The following is an 18,695-nucleotide window of genomic DNA, read 5'->3' as shown; positions in this document are numbered from 1 at the left end:
AGACCCAATTAAGTGCAGAGCCACCCAGAGGCATAATTACAGTAGGGTTGCCAGTGAAGGAAGCCACACCCTGAAATTTGGGGATTCAGTGGAAATCAGTTCCTACAGCACACTTATCCCCAATTAAACTGTCTTCATCCACTTAATTAATCATCACATTTACTGAGCGTATACTATTGCAAAGCCCGGTGCTTGGTATCTTAATGCAATTTATTAACAAATAAACATTCTTGCTTCTGCCTCTCCTTGATACCCAAATAAACTTAGAAAAACAGATTTCATGATTCCATGCTTTGTGACCTTGGGCAAATTGCTAAACCTGAGTCTAAAGTGCCAAATGTTTAAAAGGGGATAATTTCATAAGGCTGTTGTAAGGATTCTATGAGATGTTAAACATCCCTGGTTTAGTATTTGGCACACTGGTGCTCAATAATCCTACATATCCTTTTTTCCTTCCGTCGAAGGATTTTCTTTACAGGACCTGGCTGAGTCAGTTATTCTACCTGATTTTACTGCCTTCTTCCTGAGGGTCAAGCTCAGGGGCTCAAATCTCCTTTCTTTGCTTCAGAGGCCTCACTGGTCCTCCCCTCTCTTGCACCCTGTGCTCTGAGAGAAGTTCCTGCCTTGAGCTTGGAGCCAACTGGGCTACCACGGAGAATACAAACCCTAATGGGGTGGGGGACGAACGGACAAAGGCGCAGCCCCACAGGACCCCTGCCTCTCGACCACGCTGGAGAGATACAAGTTAGGAAACACTGAGCCCTGAAGGAGGTCAAAGCCAAAGACCTTTGTGCATACGGGAAGTTACTCCTGGCCTGGATCCCATGGCAGGATCCTCTCCTTCCAGTCAGAGGTTTCTTCCAGGCAGTTCTAGGGCACAGTCTTGGGTCCTCCTATATACACGGGTCCTCTGTGGGGTCCGTCCCCACGGTGCAGGCTCCTAAGGCTCCCCTATGTTCCCGAATGGTCTTCCACTGAGACAACACCAGAGACCACCCTTGCCCTCCCGTAGGTACACAGGCTCTCTGGGGATGGCGTCCTCCACACTGGGCCTCCCCGTGGCAGCAAATGCCGAGAGAGCCGTGGGAATCTCCACTCGCACAGGGTCTTCCATGGGGGCGGCTCCGCACACCGCCTCCGGGACTCTCCCAAGGGGTAGAGGCAGGGATACTCGGGGTTCATCCAGTTACACAGGGAGACCCTCGGGACGGCTCCCACACAGCACCTCTGAGTCCACGGAGGGCTGTCCGCTGCCCGCAGACCCGCCCCTCACGGTGCCTGCCTGGTCCCCGCCGCCCCCGCCCCCGCTTACCGGGACTGTCAGGGTGAGGGATGCGGGTCCGGGGCTGGCGGACTCTACACCGCGGGCCCCGCGCAGCCCATGGCCGCTCCGGAGTCGGCGTGCTGCGGCCGAGCGCCGGGAGCAGGCTGCGCGAGCGGAACACCAGGCTGAAGCGACGGCGGCGCGCGCGCCCAGAGCTTACCCACCCTCCCCGCCCCGCGCGGCTGCGGCGCGTGCGCCCGCGCGAGACGACCTCCGCGGCCCGGGGGGCGCGCGCCCCGCCCCGCCCCCCGGCGCCTAGACGCGCGGCCCCCGCGCCTCAGCCGGCGACCGCGCGCGGGAATGAAGCGCCGAGGGACGGCGGGAGGGCGGCGGCTCCACATGGGCTCTGCGGCCTGCCCCGACGAGCTGTGAGTCCGGGTGCCAGTGGGCGCCCCCCACCAGCTCCGGGCTGTGCGGCGCTGGGACTGCGGCAGCCCGGACGCCTGCGGCAAGGTCAGTGCCCGCCCGGAGGAGGCGGCCCTGGGGAGGCCTCCGCGGGGAATGCCGCCGCTCCCAGTCCCGCCCGCACCGTGGCGCAGCGGAAGCATTCTGCCGCCCGCACCTGCCTAGAGAGGTGAGAATGATTCATCCAGCGGCCTCGGCCGGGCTCTGTCTCTCCTACCGAGACCAGCTGCCCACTCAGGCCTCCGGGCCCGCGACCCTGGCATCAGGACACTCACCTTCATAGTACCCCACGGCGGAGGGTCTAAATGAGCCTTCACAAAGTGCTTGGCTGGCCCAACTCTTTCTGTGCGCTGTTTTCTGGGATTACTGGCCTTTCATCTCCAGCAGAAAAGTAATGTACTTTAACCCAGTTTTTGCTGCAGTAACCTCATCACTCAGACTAAATAGCCAGCTTGTCAGGAGGCCAGCAGTTCTGAGAGATATAACCTGTATTACACCAAACTACATGCTCTGAGAGGGCAAGAAAAAGATAGAGTCATAAAGCACCTAGCAACTAATTATAAAGCAATAACTGAAGGTATGCAAATGATATGCCAAGAACTCTTTTTATTTAAATTAATTGTGTTTACATTTTAACCTACATTCATTTTCTTGTGCATTCGATCTCTGTGTCTCAAATACAATTCACGTCGTAATTTTTTGAACGTCTAGTATTTGTTTCACTCTGCTAAGCGCTGTAGGAGATAAAAAGAAAAAAACAAACTCATTTTGTTCTTAACATCATGAAACTTACCAATAGGGAATGTAAGGTAAATGTAGTGCTACGTATTGCAATCACTTTTAAACAAAGTGCCAGGTATTCTATTCTAAACACTTTAAATATTCAATATATTAAATCATTAATTTTTCACACCATCCCTTAGAGGGACTGTACTGTTAAGTTTCTACCTTTTACTGGTGATGAAAATGAGGCACAAAGATATTAGACAACTTGCCTAAGGTCCCATAGCTAATATGTGGTGGAGGTAAGATTGAAATCCAGGTAGTCTGACAGCAGACCTCAAGTTCCTAACCATGTTACTGTACTGCTACTGAGAAAGAACTGGCTGCTTGCTAATCATTAATATACGGAATGCTAAAATTAGCACTTATTTCTCAGGAACCACTATCTTTTTTTTTTTTTTTTTTGCTTGGGAAAGTAACACAGAAGAGAAGACAGCTTTCTGTATAGTCGGGGGGCCCCAAACCTACTTTAGAATTACATTGTACCAACAATTTCACAGATAGGGTTCTCTGAACTGTTTAAAGTGTTTTATTTCTAGGCTGTTCGACAGACTTATATGGAAGATGAGACTGTAATAATATCACCATAGAAATCTCTGTTGGTTAATACCTTCCTTCATTTAAGAAAAAAGTGTGTTGTGCTGAGAACTAGAAGGGGTGCACATTAGAGTAAGACACAGATCTTTCCCTCAAGGAGCCGTAATCTCACAGAAGAAACAGGTATTGACAGAGAACCATAATGCAAAACAGAAAACGACTTGTGCTCAGTAGAGGAATGAAATGTAATGGAAGTTCCAAGGAGTAGAGAGACAGATTACCTCATGAAGGGAGGTGCTTGGGTTAAGGAAAACACATAATTATCGTTTAACTTATTCTTGATACTAAAGTATTACAAATTGGATAAAAATTTATCCAATTCCTTAATTTTTGAAAAATTACATGCAAAGTTCTTCTCATACTCAGAAAAGACAGCTTTTTGTTATGTTACAAGAATTGTTCAGAGTATGGAGAGGTTAGTAAGCACAAATATTTTGAAGATGGTTACCGTATTTCCTCGAGTGGGGGGGGCACAGAAGAGAGTGATGATGCACAAGATAAGATTTTCAAGGTCAAAGGAATAGCAAAAGAAAAGCAAGGTGGGCGTGAACAAGGTAGGCCTGGGGGCAGCCTGGATTCTGAACAGGGTCAAAGGTTGCTGGGCAGTAGCCTGTACCACACAGAACTACTCTTGCAAGATAGAGACTGTGTTTTCAACTTTTTTTTTTGGTGTGTGTGATATCTTTTAATTATGGCAAACATGCCACAAATATTCTGGGATGGTCTCAGTTCAGATATTTGATTCCATTATGCCCATAAATTCTTGTCAATAAGATTGACAAATAAGGTCATCATATTCATGTTAGTGTCTAGAAAGTAGAGATCACTGTATGTTCAACAGATGTTTAATAAATGAGGAGTTGGAAAAGGCAGGGAGGGGCTATTTGATAAGGAATTCTAAATTCTCAGATGCTTTAATGTGGTAGGTAATAGGGAGCCTCTACAAGTTTTTGAGCAAGGTAGTAGCATGTTAAAGCTACTACTTAACATACCCTAAACATTTATTTATTTATTTTTATTTTTTAAATTAATTAATTTTTACTGGAGTATAGTTGCTTTATTTCACTGTTGTGTTAGTTTCTACTGTACAGCAAAGTACAGTGAAGCAGCTATACGTATACATATATCCCCTCTTTTTTGGATTTTCTTCCCATTTTGGTCACCACAGAGGATTGAGTAGAGTTCCTTGTATACAGGAAGGTAGGTTCCTTGTATACAGGAAGGTAGGTTCCTTGTATACAGGAAGGTAGGTTCTCATTAGATATCTATTTTTTACATAGTATCAATAGTGTATATATGTCATAACCTAAGCATTTAGAGGTATTATCTTTTAGATGAAGGACCGAGTGAGAATGCATATGATCTTTTGTCAGTAGTTTAAGCAAAACTTTAAAATATAAACATGAGAATGAGGGTAATTTCTCCTAGGCTGTAGACAAAAACCTGTTGGGATATTAAAGAGACTGTGGGGGAAAAAGTAATGAGAATGCCACTGAACTCTTTTTGTCCTTTCCATATCCTGTTGGTGACCTCTAGTGGAAGAGGACTGGTGCATCCTTTTTGCTTATAATACACATTTCTTGGGGCACCTACCTAGCACACAGTTCCCCTTTGCTGTGAGTGGCTCCAGTGCACAGGGACAAGTCCCAGCGACTTTCTCAGACTTAGGTAACTTGCCCACTGCCTACTGCCAATTTTGTCCAGAGGTAGACATCCAGCTTAAAGCGGTGCAATCATAGTCTCTCCCAGGAATCTGAAACTCAGAACCAAGCAGCAAAGAGCTTGGGAATTGCTAGATCTGAGTTAGTGAGAATGTGTTTTAAAGAGAACTTCCCACTGCTGCTGCTTAGACCCCAGATCTGTCTCAGTCCCTGCTCTTCCTGCATCTTGGATCTTCTCTTCCTTCCGTCCCTTTTCCTTATGCTTTGGCCATCCAGTTGAGGGACATTAGGTCTGTTTCTAATTTTTGGTGATTATGAATAAAGTCACTAGAAACATTTACATATAGGTTTCTCTGTGATAAGTTTTCATTTCACTTCGGTAAACACCTACAAGTATGATGGCTGGGTGGTATGGTTTGACTTTATAAGGAAAGTGTTTTTCAAAATGGGTGTGTCATTTTGCATTCCCATCAGCAATGTATGGGTGGGTGTTCTAGGTGCTCCACATCCTCTCCAGTACTTGGTATTATCAGTTTTTTTGTTTTTAGACATTTTAATAAGTATGTATTGGTAGCTTACTGAGCTTTGTTGGATTTTTGTAGTGACTAATGATGTTGAACTTCTCTTTTCCTGTGCTTGTTTGCCATTCATTTAACATTTTTGGTGAAGTGTCTGTTCAAATCTTTTGCCTGTTTTTTTTAAAAATTGGCTTGTTTGTCTTCTTATTGAGTTCTGAGAGTTCTTTGTATATTCTTTTTTTAAAAATTAATTTATTTTATTTATTTTTATTTTTGGCTGTGGTGGGTCTTTGTTGCTGCACACGGGCTTTCTCTAGCTGTGGAAAGCGGGGGCTACTCTTCATCGTGGCGTGCAGGCTTCTCATTGGGGTGCCTTATCTTGTTGTAGAACACGGGCTCTAGGTGCGTGGGCTTCAGTAGTTGCAGAATGTGGGCTCAGTAGTTGTGGCTTCTGCCTCTAAAGCGCAAGCTCAGTAGTTGTGGTGCACGGGCTTAGTTGCTCCATGGCATGTCGGATCTTCCTGGACCAGGGCTTGAACCCGTGTCCCCTGCATTGGCAGGCGGACTCTGAACCACTACACCACCAGGGAAGCCCCTTCTTTATATATTCTGATACAAGTCCCCCCTTTTTTTTTTCATGTTTATTGGAGTATAATTGCTTTACAATGTCGTGTTAGTTTCTGCTGTATAACAAAGTGAATCAGCTATATGCATACGTTATCCCCATATCCCCTCCCTCTTGCGTCTCCCTCCCACCCTCCTTATCCCACCCCTCTAGATGGTCGCAAAGCACAGAGCTGATCTCCCGGTGCTATACAGCTGCTTCCCACTATTCCCACTAGCTATCTATTTTACATTTGGTAGTGTATGTATGTCCATGCCACTCTCTCACCTCGTCCCAGCTTACCCTTCCGCCTCCCTGTGTCAAGTCCATTCCCTACGTCTGTGTCTTTATTCCTGTCCTGCCACTAGGTTCATCAGAACCTTTTTTTTTTTTTTTTTAGATTCCATATATATGTGTTAGCATACAGTATTTGTTTTTCTCTTTCTGACTTACTTCACTCTGTATGACAGACTCTAGGTCCATCCACCTCACTACAAATAACTCAATTTCGTTTCTTTCTATGGCTGAGTAATATTCCATTGTATATATGTGCCACATCTTCTTTATCCATTCATCTGTCGATGGACACTTAGGTCGCTTCCATGTCCTGGCTATTGTAAATAGAGCTGCAGTGATTATTGTGGTACATGACTCTTTTTGAATTATGGTTTTCTCAGGGTATATGCCCAGTAGTGGGATTGATGAGTCATATGGTAGTTCTATTTTTAGTTTTTTAAGGAACCTCCATACTGTTCTCCATAGTGGCTGTATGAATTTATATACCCACCAACGGTGCAAGAGGGTTCCCTTTTCTCCACACTCTCTCCAGTGTTTATTGTTTGTAGATTTTTTGATGATGGACATTCTGACTGGTGTGAGGTGATACCTCATTGTAGTTTTGATTTGCATTTCTCTATTGATTACTGATGTTGAGCATCCTTTCATGTGTTTTGGCAATCTGTATATCTTTTTTGGAGAAATGTCTATTTAGGTCTTCTGCCCATTTTTGGATTGGGTTTTTTTTTTTTTTTAATTGAGCTGCATGAGCTGCTTGTTAATTTTGGAAATTAATTCTTTGTCAGTTGCTTCATTTGCAAATATTTTCTCCCATTCTGAGGGTTGTCTTTTGGTCTTGTTTATGGTTTCCTTTGCTGTGCAAAAGCTTTGAAGTTTCATTAGGTCCCATTTGTTTATTTTTGTGTTTATTTCCATTTCTCTAGGAGGTTGGTCAAAAAGGTTCTTCTGTGATTTATGTCATAGAGTGTTCTGCCTATGTTTTCCGCTAAGAGTTTGATAGTTTCTGGCCTTACATTTAGGTCTTTAATCCATTTTGAGCTTATTTTTGTGTATGGTGTTAGGGAGTGACCTAATCTCATACTTTTACATGTACCTGTCCAGTTTTCCCAGCACCACTTATTGAAGAGGCTGTCCTTTCTCCACTGTACATTCCTACCTCCTTTATCAAAGATAAGGTGACCATATGTGCGTAGGTTTATCTCTGGGCTTTCTATCCTGTTCCATTGATCTATCTTTCTGTTTTTGTGCCAGTACCATACTGTCTTGATTACTGTAGCTGTGTAGTATAGTCTGAACTCAGGGTGCCTGATTCCTACAGCTCCGTTTTTCTTTCTCAAGATTGCATTGGCTTTTCGGGGTCTTTTGTGTTTCCATACAAATTGTGAAATTTTTGGTTCTAGATCGGTGAAAAATTCCATTGGTAATTTGATAGGAATTGCATTGAATCTGTAGATTGCTTTGGGTAGTATAGTCATTTTCACAATGTTGATTCTTCCAATCCAAGAACATGGTCTATCTCTCCATCTGTTTGTATCATCTTTAATTTCTTTCATCAGTGTCTTATAGTTTTCTGCATACAGGTCTTTTGTCTCCTTCGGTAGGTTTATTCCTAGGTATTTTATTATTTTTGTTGCAATGGTAATTGGAGTGTTTCCTTAATTTCTTTTTCAGATTTTTCATCATTAGTGTATAGGAATGCAAGAGATTTCTGTGCATTAATTTTGTATCCTGCTACTCTACCAAATTCATTGATTAGCTCTAGTGGTTTTCTGGTAGCATCTTTAGGATTATGTATAGTATCATGTCATCTGCAAACAGTGACAGTTTTACTTCTTCTTTTCTGATATGGATTCCTTTTCTTTTTCTTCTCTGATTGCTGTGGCTGAAACTTCCAAAACTATATCAAATAACAGTGCTGAGAGTGGGCAACCTTGTCTTGTTCCTGATCTTAGAGGAAATGGTTTCAGTTTTTCACCCTTGAAAACGGTTGGCTGTGGGTTTGTCATACATGGCCTTTATTATGTTGAGGTAGGTTCCCTCTATGCCTACATTCTGGAGAGTGTTTATCATAAATGGGTGTTGAATTTTGTTGAAAGCTTTTTCTGCATCTATTGAGATGATCATATGTTTTTTCTCCTTCATTTTGTTAATATGGTGTATCACATTGATTGATTTGCATATATTGAAGAATCCTTGCGTTCCTGGGATAAACCCCACTTGATCATGGTGTCTGAGCCTTTTAATGTGCTGTTGGATTCTGTTTGCTAGTATTTTGTTGAGGATTTTTGCATCTATGTTCATCAGTGATGTTGGCCTGTAGTTTTCTTTCTTTGTGACATCTTTGTCTGGTTTTCCTATCAGGGTGACAGTGGCCTCGTAGAATGAGTTTGGGAGTGTTCCTCCCTCTGCTATATTTTGGAAAAGTTTGAGAAGGATGGGTGTTAGCTCTTCTCTAAATGTTTGGTAGACTTCACCTGTGAAACCATCTGGTCCTGGACTTTTGTTTGTTGGAAGATTTTTAATCACAGTTTCAATTTCAGTGCTTGTGATTGGTCTGTTCATATTTTCTATTTCTTCCTGATTCAGTCTTGGCAAGTTGTGCATTTCTAAGAATTTGTCCATTTCTTCCAGGTTGTCCATTATATTGGCATAGAGTTGCTTGTAGTTATCTCTCATGATCTTTTGTATTTCTGCAGTGTCAGTTGTTACTTCTCCTTTTTCATTTCTAATTCTATTGATTTGAGTCTTCTCCCTTTTTTTCTTGATGAGTGTGGCTAATGGTTTATCAATTTTGTTTATCTTCTCAAGGAACCAGCTTTTAGTTTTATTGATTTTTGCTATCGTTTCCTTAATTTCTTTTTCATTTATTTCTGATTTGATCTTTATGATTTCTTTCCTTCTGCTAATGTTGGGAGTTCTTTGTTCTTCTTTCTCTAATTGCTTTAGATGTAAGGTTAGGTTGTTTATTTGAGATGTTTCCTGTTTCTTAAGGTAGGATTGTATTGCTATAAACTTCCCTCTTAGAACTGCTTTTGCTGCATCCCATAGGTTTTGGTTCGTCGTTTCTCCATTGTCATTTGTTTCTAGATATTTTTTTATTTCCTCTTTGATTTCTTCAGTGATCACTTCATTATTAAGTAGTGTATTGTTTAGCCTCCATGTGTTTGTATTTTTTATAGATCTTTTCCTTAATTCATATCTAGTCTCATAGCATTGTGGTCAGAAAAGATACTTGATACAATTTCAGTTTTCTTAAATTTACCAAGGCTTGATTTGTGACCCAAGATATGATCTATCCTGAAGAATGTTCCATGAGCACTTGAGAAAAATGGTATTCTGTTGTTTTTGAGTGGAATGTCATAAATATCAATTAAGTCCATCTTGTTTAATATATCATTTAAAGCTTGTGTTTCCTTATTTAATTTCATTTTGGATGATCTGTCCATTGGTGAAAGTGGGGTGTTAAAGTCCCCTACTATGAATGTGTTACTGTCGATTTCCCCTTTTATGGTTGTCAGTATTTGCGTTATGTATTGAGGTGCTCCTATGTTGGGTGCATAAATATTTACAATTGTTGTATCTTCTTCTTGGATCGATCCCTTGATCATTATGTAGTGTCCTTCCTTGTCTCTTCTAATAGTCTTTATTTTAAAGTCTGTTTTGTCTGATATGAGAATTGCTACTCCAGCTTTCTTTTGGTTTCCATTTGCATGGAATATCTTTTTCTATCCCCTTACTTTCAGTCAGTATGTGTCTGTAGGTCTGAAGTGGGTCTCTTGTAGACAGCATGTATATGGGTCTTGTTTTTGTATCCATTCAGCCAGTCTGTGACTTTTAGTGGAGTATTGAATCCACTTACATTTAAGGTAATTATCGATATGTATGTTCCCATTCCCATTTTCTTAATTGTTTTGGATTTGTTATTGTAGGTCTTTTCCTTCTCTTGTGTTTCTTGCCTAGAGAAGTTCCTTTAGCATTTGTTGTAAAGCTGGTTTGGTGGTGCTGAACTCTCTCAGCTTTTGCTTGTCTGTAAAGGTTTTAATTTGTCCATCAAATCTGAATGAGATCGTTGCTGGGTAGAGTAATCTTGGTTGTAGGTTTTTCTCCTTCATCACTTTAAATATGTCCTGCCAGTCCCTTCTGGCTTGCAGAGTTTCTGCTGAAAGATCAGCTGTTAACCTTATGGGGATTCCCTTGTGTGTTATTTGTTGCTTTTCCCTTGCTGCTTTTAATATGTTTTCTTTGTATTTAGTTTTTGACAGTTTGATTAATATGTGTCTTGGCGTGTTTCTCCTTGGATTTATCCTGTATGGGACTCTCTGTGCTTCCTGGACTTGATTACCTATTTCCTTTCCCATATTAGGGAAGTTTACAACTATAATCTCTTCAAATATTTTCTGTCCCTTTCTTTTTCTCTTCTTCTTCTGGAACCCCTATAATTCGAATGTTGGTGTGTTCAATGTTGTCCCAGAGGTCTCTGAGACTGTCCTCAGTTCTTTTCATTCTTTTTTCTTTATTCTTCTCTGCAGTAATTATTTCCACTATTTTATCTTCCAGGTCACTTATCTCTTCTTCTGCCTCAGTTATTCTGCTATTGATCCCATCTAGAGTAGTTTTAATTTCATTTATTGTGTTGTTCATCGTTGCTTGTTTCATCTTTAGTTCTTCTAGGTCCTTGTTAAATGTTTCTTGCATTTTCTCTATTCTATTTCCAAGATTTTGGATCATCTTTACTATCATTATTCTGAATTCTTTTTCAGGTAGACTGCCTATTTCCTCTTCATTTGTTAGGTCTGGTGGGTTTTTATCTTGCTCCTTCATCTGCTGTGTGTTTTTCTGTCTTCTCATTTTGCTTATCTTACTGTTTGGGGTCTCCTTTTGCAGGCTGCAGGTTCGTAGTTCCCGTTGTTTTTGATGTCTGTCCCCAGTGGCTAAAGTTGGTTCAGTGGGTTGTGTAGGCTTCCTGGTGGAAGGGACTCTTGCCTGTGTTCTGGTGGATGAGGCTGGATCTTGTCTTTCTGGTGGGGAGGTCAACATCTGGTGGTGTGTTTTGGGGTGTCTGTGGACTTTTTATGATTTTAGGCAGCCTCTCTGCTAATGGGTGGGGTCGTGTTCCTTTCTTGCTAGTTGTTTGGCATAGGGTGTCCAGCACTGTTGATTTCTGGTCGTTGAGTGGAGCTGGGTCTTAGCGTTGAGATAGACATCTCTGGAAGAGCTTTCACCATTTGATATTATGTGGAGCTAGTAGGTCTCTGGTGGACCAATGTCCTGAACTCGGCTCTCCCATCTCAGAGGCACAGGCCTGACACCTGGGGAGCACCAAGACCCTGTTAGCCACACGGCTTAGAAGAAAAGGGAGGAAGGAAGGGAGGGAGGGAGCAAGGAAATAAAAAGAAAGTTATTAGAATAAAGAATAAAAATAATTATTAAAAATAAACAATTTAAAAAGTAGTAAAAAAAAAAAAAAGAAAGAAGAGAGCAACCAAACCAAAAAACAAATCTACCAATGATAACAAGCGCTAAAAACTGTACTAAAACAAAAAAAAACGGACGGACAGAACCCTAGGACAAATGGTAACAACTATACAGACAAAATCACACGAAGAAGCATACACATACACACTCACAAAAAGAGAAAAAGGGAAAAAATATATACATCTCTATATAAAAAGAAAAAGGAAGACAGCAACCAAATCAGTAAACAAATCTACCAATGAAAATAAATGCTAAATACTAAACTAAGATAAAAATTAAAACCAGAAACCTGTCAGTCGCATACAGCAAACCCCAAGTCTACAGTTGCTCCCAAAGTCCACCTTCTCAATTTGGGATGATTCGTTGTCTATTCAGGTATTCCAGTGATGCAGGGTACATCAAGTTGATTGTGGAGCTTTAATCCTCTGCTCCTGAGGCTGCTGGGAGAGATTTCCCTTTCTCTTCTTTGTTTGCTCAGCTCCTGGGGTTCAGCTTTGGATTTGGCCTCGCCTCTGCGTGTAGGTAGCCTGAGGGCGTCTGTTCTTTGCTCAGACAGAAGGGGGTTAAAGGAGCCGCTGATTCGGGGGCTCTGGCTCACTCAGGCCGGGGGAGGGAGGGGTACAGAAAGTAGGGCGAGCCTGCGGCGGCAGAGGCCGGTGTGACATTGCACCAGCCTGAGGCGCGCCGTGCGTTCTCCCGGGGTAGTTGTCCCTGGATCACGGGACCCTGGCAGTGGCGGGCTGCACAGGCTCCCCGGAAGGGAGGTGTGGATAGTGACCTGTGCTTACACACAGGTTTCTTGGTGGCAGCAGCAGCCTTAGTGTCTCATGCCCGTCTCTGGGGTCCGCGCTGATAGCCGCGACTCGCGCCCGTCTCTGGAGCTCGTTTAGGTGGTGCTCTGAATCCCCTCTCCTCGCACACCCGAAACAGTGGTCTCTTGCCTGTTAGGCAGTTCCAGACTTTTTCCCGGACTCCCTCCCGGCTAGCTGTGGTGCACTAGCCCCCTTCAGGCTGTGTTCGCTCAGCCAACCCCAGTCCTCTCCCTGGGATCCCGAGCCTCAGCTCCCAGCCCCCACTCGCCCCTGCGGGTAAGCAGACAAGCCTCTCGGGCTGGTGAGTGCCGGTCGGCACCCATCCTCTGTGCGGGAATCTCTCCGCTTTGCCCTCTGCACCCCTGTTGCTGTGCTCTCCTCCGTGGCTCCGAAGCTTCCCCTCTGCCACCCCCGTCTCCGCCAGTGAAGGGGCTTCTAGTATGTGGAAACTTTTCCTCCTTCACAGCTCCCTCCGTGAGGTGCAGGTCCTGTTCCTATTCTTTTGTCTGTTTTTTCTTTTTGCCCTACCCAGGTACTTGGGGGAGTTTCTTGCCTTTTGGGAAGTCTGAGGTCTTCTGCCAGCGTTCAGTAGGAGTTGTTCCACATGTAGATGTATTTCTGATGTATTTGTGGGGAGGAAGGTGAACCCCACATCTTACTCCTCTGCCATCTTGAAGGTCCGAGCTATAAAGAACTCTTAAAACTAAATAGTAAAAAAAAAAAAAAGAAAGAAAGTGATGCCCAATGTTGAGTGAAGTAGAAATGCTTGAGCTATCTTGGCAGATAGTAGAAGGCTGAGGAAAGTGGCCAAGGACGAATGACTATATTATGTGAGGATACAAAACATATCTATTGATTGTATTCCATGAGAGAGCTCAGGAAACACACCATTCACCAAGGCCATCAGGAAAGCACTGGTGAGAGTAGCACTAGCATCACAGTGGTGGCTCTTCTCTACAGGTCAGGGCTCATTGTAGGAGAGGTGGTCGCAGAGCTGAGTTCATACGTATCCATGGGGATGAGGCGCTTCATTGTAATAGAGACCATAATAATTGAAATGACCTTCAGGGTCTGAGGGAACAGCCAAGGGACTTGAGCTGCATGGAGTTGCGGAGATGGTAATAGAGCATGATGTCCCCAGGAGAAAAATAGGTAGCAAAGCATGGCAGGTATACACTATGATGATTTCCCTAGTTCTTTTCCCAAAGGGACCTGTGGATGTTTACTTGGGTGATTGTATATTGGGAAAGGCAAAATACCCAGACATTTTTAGACCCACAGTCTGAGTTGACATTGATACCTGGAGACCCAAAGCATCAGCATAGTTCTAATAGAGTGGACCTCTAATAGGCCTACAGGGACCACGTAATAAATGAAGTCCTGGCTCACATCTGGCTCCAAGTGGGCCTGCTGGGTTTGTGGATACACTCAGTGGTCATTTCTCCTGTTCCTGACTGCATTGATATAGTTGCATGTTAGGGTAGCCCTCATGTTGGGTTCTTAGTCTGTGGGGTAAAAGATATAATGAGGAAGGCCAAGTGGGAAGCTTTGAAATTGTTCCTTCCTCTCCCAGCCACGATAATAAATCGGAAACAATATCACATCCCTGGAGCACGACTGAAGACTATTGCTGGCTTAAACAAGCAATAGCCGTCATCATAGCTACTGTGCCAGATATGATGTAATTGCTAGAGTAGATCAATAAGACTTCAGGTACATGGTATATGGCCATTGATCTGACAAAAGCATTCTTTTCAGTTCCAATCAGAAAAGAGGGTCATAACAGTTTGTATTCACGAGGGATGGCCAACAATATTCTTTACATTTTGGCCTCAGGGCTATGTCAGCTTTCCTGCCCAGTCATAATATAGCTTGATGAGATCTGGACAGCTTGGGCATTCCACAGACCATCACACTGATCCATTTCATTGATGGCATGCTGATGTGCTCTAGAGGATGGGAGAAAAACCCTACAAAGATTCAGGAACCTGCCATTTCAGTGAAGTTTTTAGGATTCCAATGGTCAGGAGTATGTTGGGATAGCTCTCCAAAGTAAAAAACAAGTCACTGCATCTTGTGTCCCCTACCACAAAGATGGAAGCACACCAGTAGTCCTCTTTGGGTTTGGAAAGCAGTATTTTCTACAGCTAGGTTTATTGCTCTGGCTCACATAGAGTGACCAAAGGCTGCCAGCTTTGAGTGAGACCTAGAAAAGGAAAGTCTCTGCCAATAGGATCTGGAGGATACTATGGTGTTGGAAGTGTCAGTGGTAGAAAATGATGCGGTATGGGCATATGTTAAGCTCCAGTGGGACAATCACGTTGCAGGCCCTTGGAATTCTGGCTCCCGCTGCCTCTGAATATTCAACCTGTCAGCAATAGAGACCAATGCTGAGCCCTTGATAGGGCACTTTTCCTTGAGGAGACTAACCAGCTACTTGGTGGCAAGTCAACTGCTTTGGGCCTCTCCCACAATGGCTGGGCCAGTGGTTCATCCTCACAGGAATATATGACTTATTTGGGGTATGGGTTTGCATTTTCTACCTGTAATGGCTCAGCCAGCATCACTATTTAGGGGCTTATGGAATCCCTGATCTACAGGCAGGGATTCTCACACAGCTTAGCATCCAAACATGGGAGCCTCTTCATAGTGAAGGAAGTGTGGAGTGGGCCCATGATCATAGGTCCACTGGTCATATCACATACTATACCAACCAGAGGCAGCTGGTCTCAGAAAATGTTGAATAGCCTTTTAAAGGCACAGCTAAAGTGCCAGTGTGTGTATGGGAAGAATACATGGCTCTGGGAAGCAAGGGGTACAAGCAGAAGTAACCCCACTTACCATTACTCACAATGACCCAGTGGGGGATTTTGTACTTCCTATCCCTGCACCTCTGAGCTTTGTGGAGTTGGAGGTTCTGATCTCTAAAGAAGGTGTACTCTTGCCAGGGGACACAGCAAGGATCCTATTGAACTATCAGCGATGGCTGCCACCAGGGCATTTTGGACTCCTGTGTCCAGGGACCAGCCTGAGAGAAGAGCCACCATATTGGCAGAAGTAATTGACCCTGATCAGCAGGAGAAGGTAAGGGTGTTTTTACCCAATGGGGACAGGGAGGGAATATGTGTGGAATCTCTGTGATGCAGTTGGGCATTTCCTGGTATTTCCTTGCCCTCTTGAATGGACACATGCAGCAACTGTAGTCTGAGAAGGATGTGGTTACCCACAGCATGATTACCTACTTTAGGAATGAAGGCTCAGGTCACACTATCAGGTGAATCAACAAGACCAGCCAAGGTGACAGATGACAGTGAGGGGAATTTAGAAAGGAGGAGGCAGAGTATGAGTACCAGTTGCAGGCCTGAGATCAGCAGCAGTGATGAGGGCTGTAGTTTTTTCCACTCAGTGGGCCCTTTCTTAGGAAGAGAGGCCCCATGGAACCATGGAGGAGCTGCTCCCCAGTCCCCTGTGGAGAAGGAGATGTGTGTGACCATGGGAATGTGTCTCTCAGATCTCCTACTGTGGGCAGCGTAGTTGATGCCCCACCTGCTCTGATCTACATACACCACCACATTTGCTCCGAGGCCACGTTTCCTGTGGTCTTTTTCCAGACAGTGGTGGTACACAGCAGGCCCATTCCTGTGAGACAGAGGACGCCTCTGACAGATGATTTTGGCCTGAGGATTCTACATCAGCTTTCAGATACTCTCTGAAAGCTTCATGGCATTCTAAGGACCCTCCTACCTTCCTTCTTTGCCTCGCTCCTTCTCACAGGTTAGGTGTGTGTCACTGTCTGGCAGATCTCAGCCTTCTCTAGCTTTCTCCCCATTTTTTCCCCACAGGCATTTCCCCCAGTTTCTTGCAAGTCTAGTCTGATCTTGGTGTCTACTTCTTGGACCTGAACTGACACAGGTAGGTAGAAATTTACTCACTTTATAGATGAAGAAACTGTGCTTCAGGGAGGTTGAGTAACCTGCTCAAGGTTATATAACCAATAAGTGGCAGAGCCATGATTTAAATCCAGGATCATCTGGCTTCAAAGCCCATGTGCCTAGATTTCATATTTCTGTTTTCTTGCGTCTGCAGTTTCTGTTAGCTTCATTCTCCCCCAGTCTCCTGGAAAGGCTTTTGAATGTTCTAGTCTGTCTCTACCCTGCAAAGGCAGGAGGACTTTTGAGTACTACACTTGTAACAGAATGTGAAAGAAAGAACATTGTACTCTTGGGGTCAGTTACAGTTCTTGGGTTTAAAGAACCCACCTGGGAAGGAGAAATTAAGGGGACAGGGTTGCTGAACTTCCCCTCCCTTCCTGGAGAGTCTTTCTGGAGAGTTAAACCATGAAAGTTCAGTTTTGTTTTATAAGAGAAACTGTATGTGTTTATACCCATGATCTTACTAGTACTTGTCCCTCCTTTATGCCCCTCATCTTCTATGAATTTGTGAGTTTTCCTCTTAATTAAATACGACACAAAATTTTTAAGGAGTGAAAATCAAGGGCTGTGTGGACTTTGTGGCTAGGCATCACCTGTGGAATTCATTCACCCTTTCCTGATCACAGTTTCCCTCACTGCCCTGGCTGGCCTCAAGGAGATTGTGCTCTCTTACCATGCGGATTCTCACGTGAACATACGGTTTTTGTGAGATTCTTTATCGAAAACTGGAATATCTGAATGAGATGTTAGTAAAGGATAACAAAAGGAAAACCAACCTAGGGAGTGCTGTTTGCCTATTGCAGGCAACATGGCTTTCAAGTCAGGTTTGTTTTCAGAGTCTGCAGGATGCTTTCCATCCCTGGACAGCTCAGCCAAGGTCGTCCCTTCCTGGCCCTTTCCATTAGGTGAAAACCACTACCTTTTACAGGAGTGAGGCCAGCTAGCTGTCTGCCTCAGGGCCCACCTTAATTGTTCTGTTTCAAATAAATTGTTCCCTTTCTTTTTTGAGGACCCTTGCTTACCCTAGATGTTTGACTCAGGGAGTCTCTTCACCCAACTGCTGAAACTCCCTTTCCAGTAAGGATGCAGTTTCCACAATGTATCATAATTTAACCTCTTCTCCTTGCCCATCTTCATCATCATTCTTATCTCTACTGGATCATTCCCATATTCTCATCAGCACACAAGCATGCTGTGATATACCATCTTAACAAAAAACAAACCACAGAACTGCAAATCACAGAACTACAAACCACAAACAGTACAGAAATGTATTCTACAACCATTTTCAATTTATGGCTCTTTTCTCTGTTCTCCTTTCTAGCATAACTCTTATCTGTTTCCAGTGCCTCTCTCCCCATTTTTTCCTGAACCTACCACATCAATTAGACTTTCATTCCTACCATTCCACTGAGAATCCTCTTGTGAAGGCCACCAGTGGCCTGCAGTTTATGAAACTCAGCATTTAATTCTAAGTCCCCATCTTGCTTATCCACTAGGCAATATTAACATAGTCGATCACTCCTTGGGACCTTCAAAACGATGTTCACTTGACTTTGGAGACACCACACTCCCCTGGTTTCCTGCCTATATCATGAACTGCTCCTCCTCATATTTTTTATCTCATATTTCTTATCATATCGGAGCGCCCTAGGACTCCGGCCTCAGACCTTTTCTCTACATATATTCATACCCTATTAAAGGTTGACAAACCACTTTTATAAAGGACTAGATAGTAAATATTTTTGGTTTTGTGGGCCATATGCTCTTTTACAACTACTCAAGAAGCCATAGACAGTACAAACATGAATGTTGAATTGATCAGTGTCATGATTGCTATAAGTATTCAGTGTTTTTTATGAGCCTTACATTGCTAAATAAACAATTTATCAACCTGGTATTTTAGCATAGTTACCTGAGCATTACTGGAACTCAGAGGGAGGAAAAGTTCCCTACCTGTGTAGGGCAGGGGGGGGAGTTCTATTTTGAAATGTCTGTATATTTTTCCAGGACCTTGTGCCCAATTTTGTTTAAAATTCAAGGGTTTTAAAAGGCTCAAGGCTCAATCTGAACTCTTTTTTCTTAATAATGTCAGCATTCAGCCTTTGCTCATCATGTGGGAGAAGGATGTGTGTAGGGGGTGGAGGGTGGCTTGGGCATGGCTGTGGGGAGGAATGAGGGACAGCTTCTTAGTAGGGTCTGAGAAAGAGGGAGGTTACTTTATTTGTTGAGATGGGGTGATTAAGCTCCCAAAGTGAATTCTGAGAGACAGCTGCACACAGAAAAT

General features: G+C 43.6%; 2 protein-coding genes across 4 annotated transcripts in view; one reads left to right on the top strand and one right to left on the bottom strand.

The window, feature by feature from the left end:
• Positions 1-2,203, bottom strand: part of PHF24 (PHD finger protein 24) — a 28,880-nt gene extending 26,677 nt beyond the window's left edge. For 2 of the 3 annotated variants that reach the window (XM_033431049.2, XM_033431050.2), the window contains exon 1: positions 1,313-1,469. The gene's annotated coding sequence lies outside the window, so the exon portion shown is untranslated. Of the gene's footprint in view, positions 1-1,312; positions 1,470-2,004 lie in introns of those variants that run through there. The other variant, XM_049711666.1, reaches the window with a different exon arrangement.
• On the top strand, positions 1,333-17,946 carry LOC125964907 (translation initiation factor IF-2-like). The gene is made up of 3 exons (XM_049711859.1): positions 1,333-1,898; positions 15,425-15,560; positions 16,319-17,946. The coding sequence occupies exons 1-3, from the start codon at positions 1,333-1,335 to the stop codon at positions 16,376-16,378; spliced, it is 762 nt and encodes a 253-aa protein (XP_049567816.1). The 3' UTR covers positions 16,379-17,946.
• Positions 17,947-18,695: the final 749 nt, after the last annotated feature.

Source organism: Orcinus orca, chromosome 6, assembly GCF_937001465.1.
Source record: "Orcinus orca chromosome 6, mOrcOrc1.1, whole genome shotgun sequence".
NCBI classification, from domain to species: Eukaryota; Metazoa; Chordata; class Mammalia; order Artiodactyla; family Delphinidae; genus Orcinus; species Orcinus orca.
Note: the sequence above shows the minus strand (reverse complement) of the source record. Positions and strands in the feature narration are given on the sequence as shown.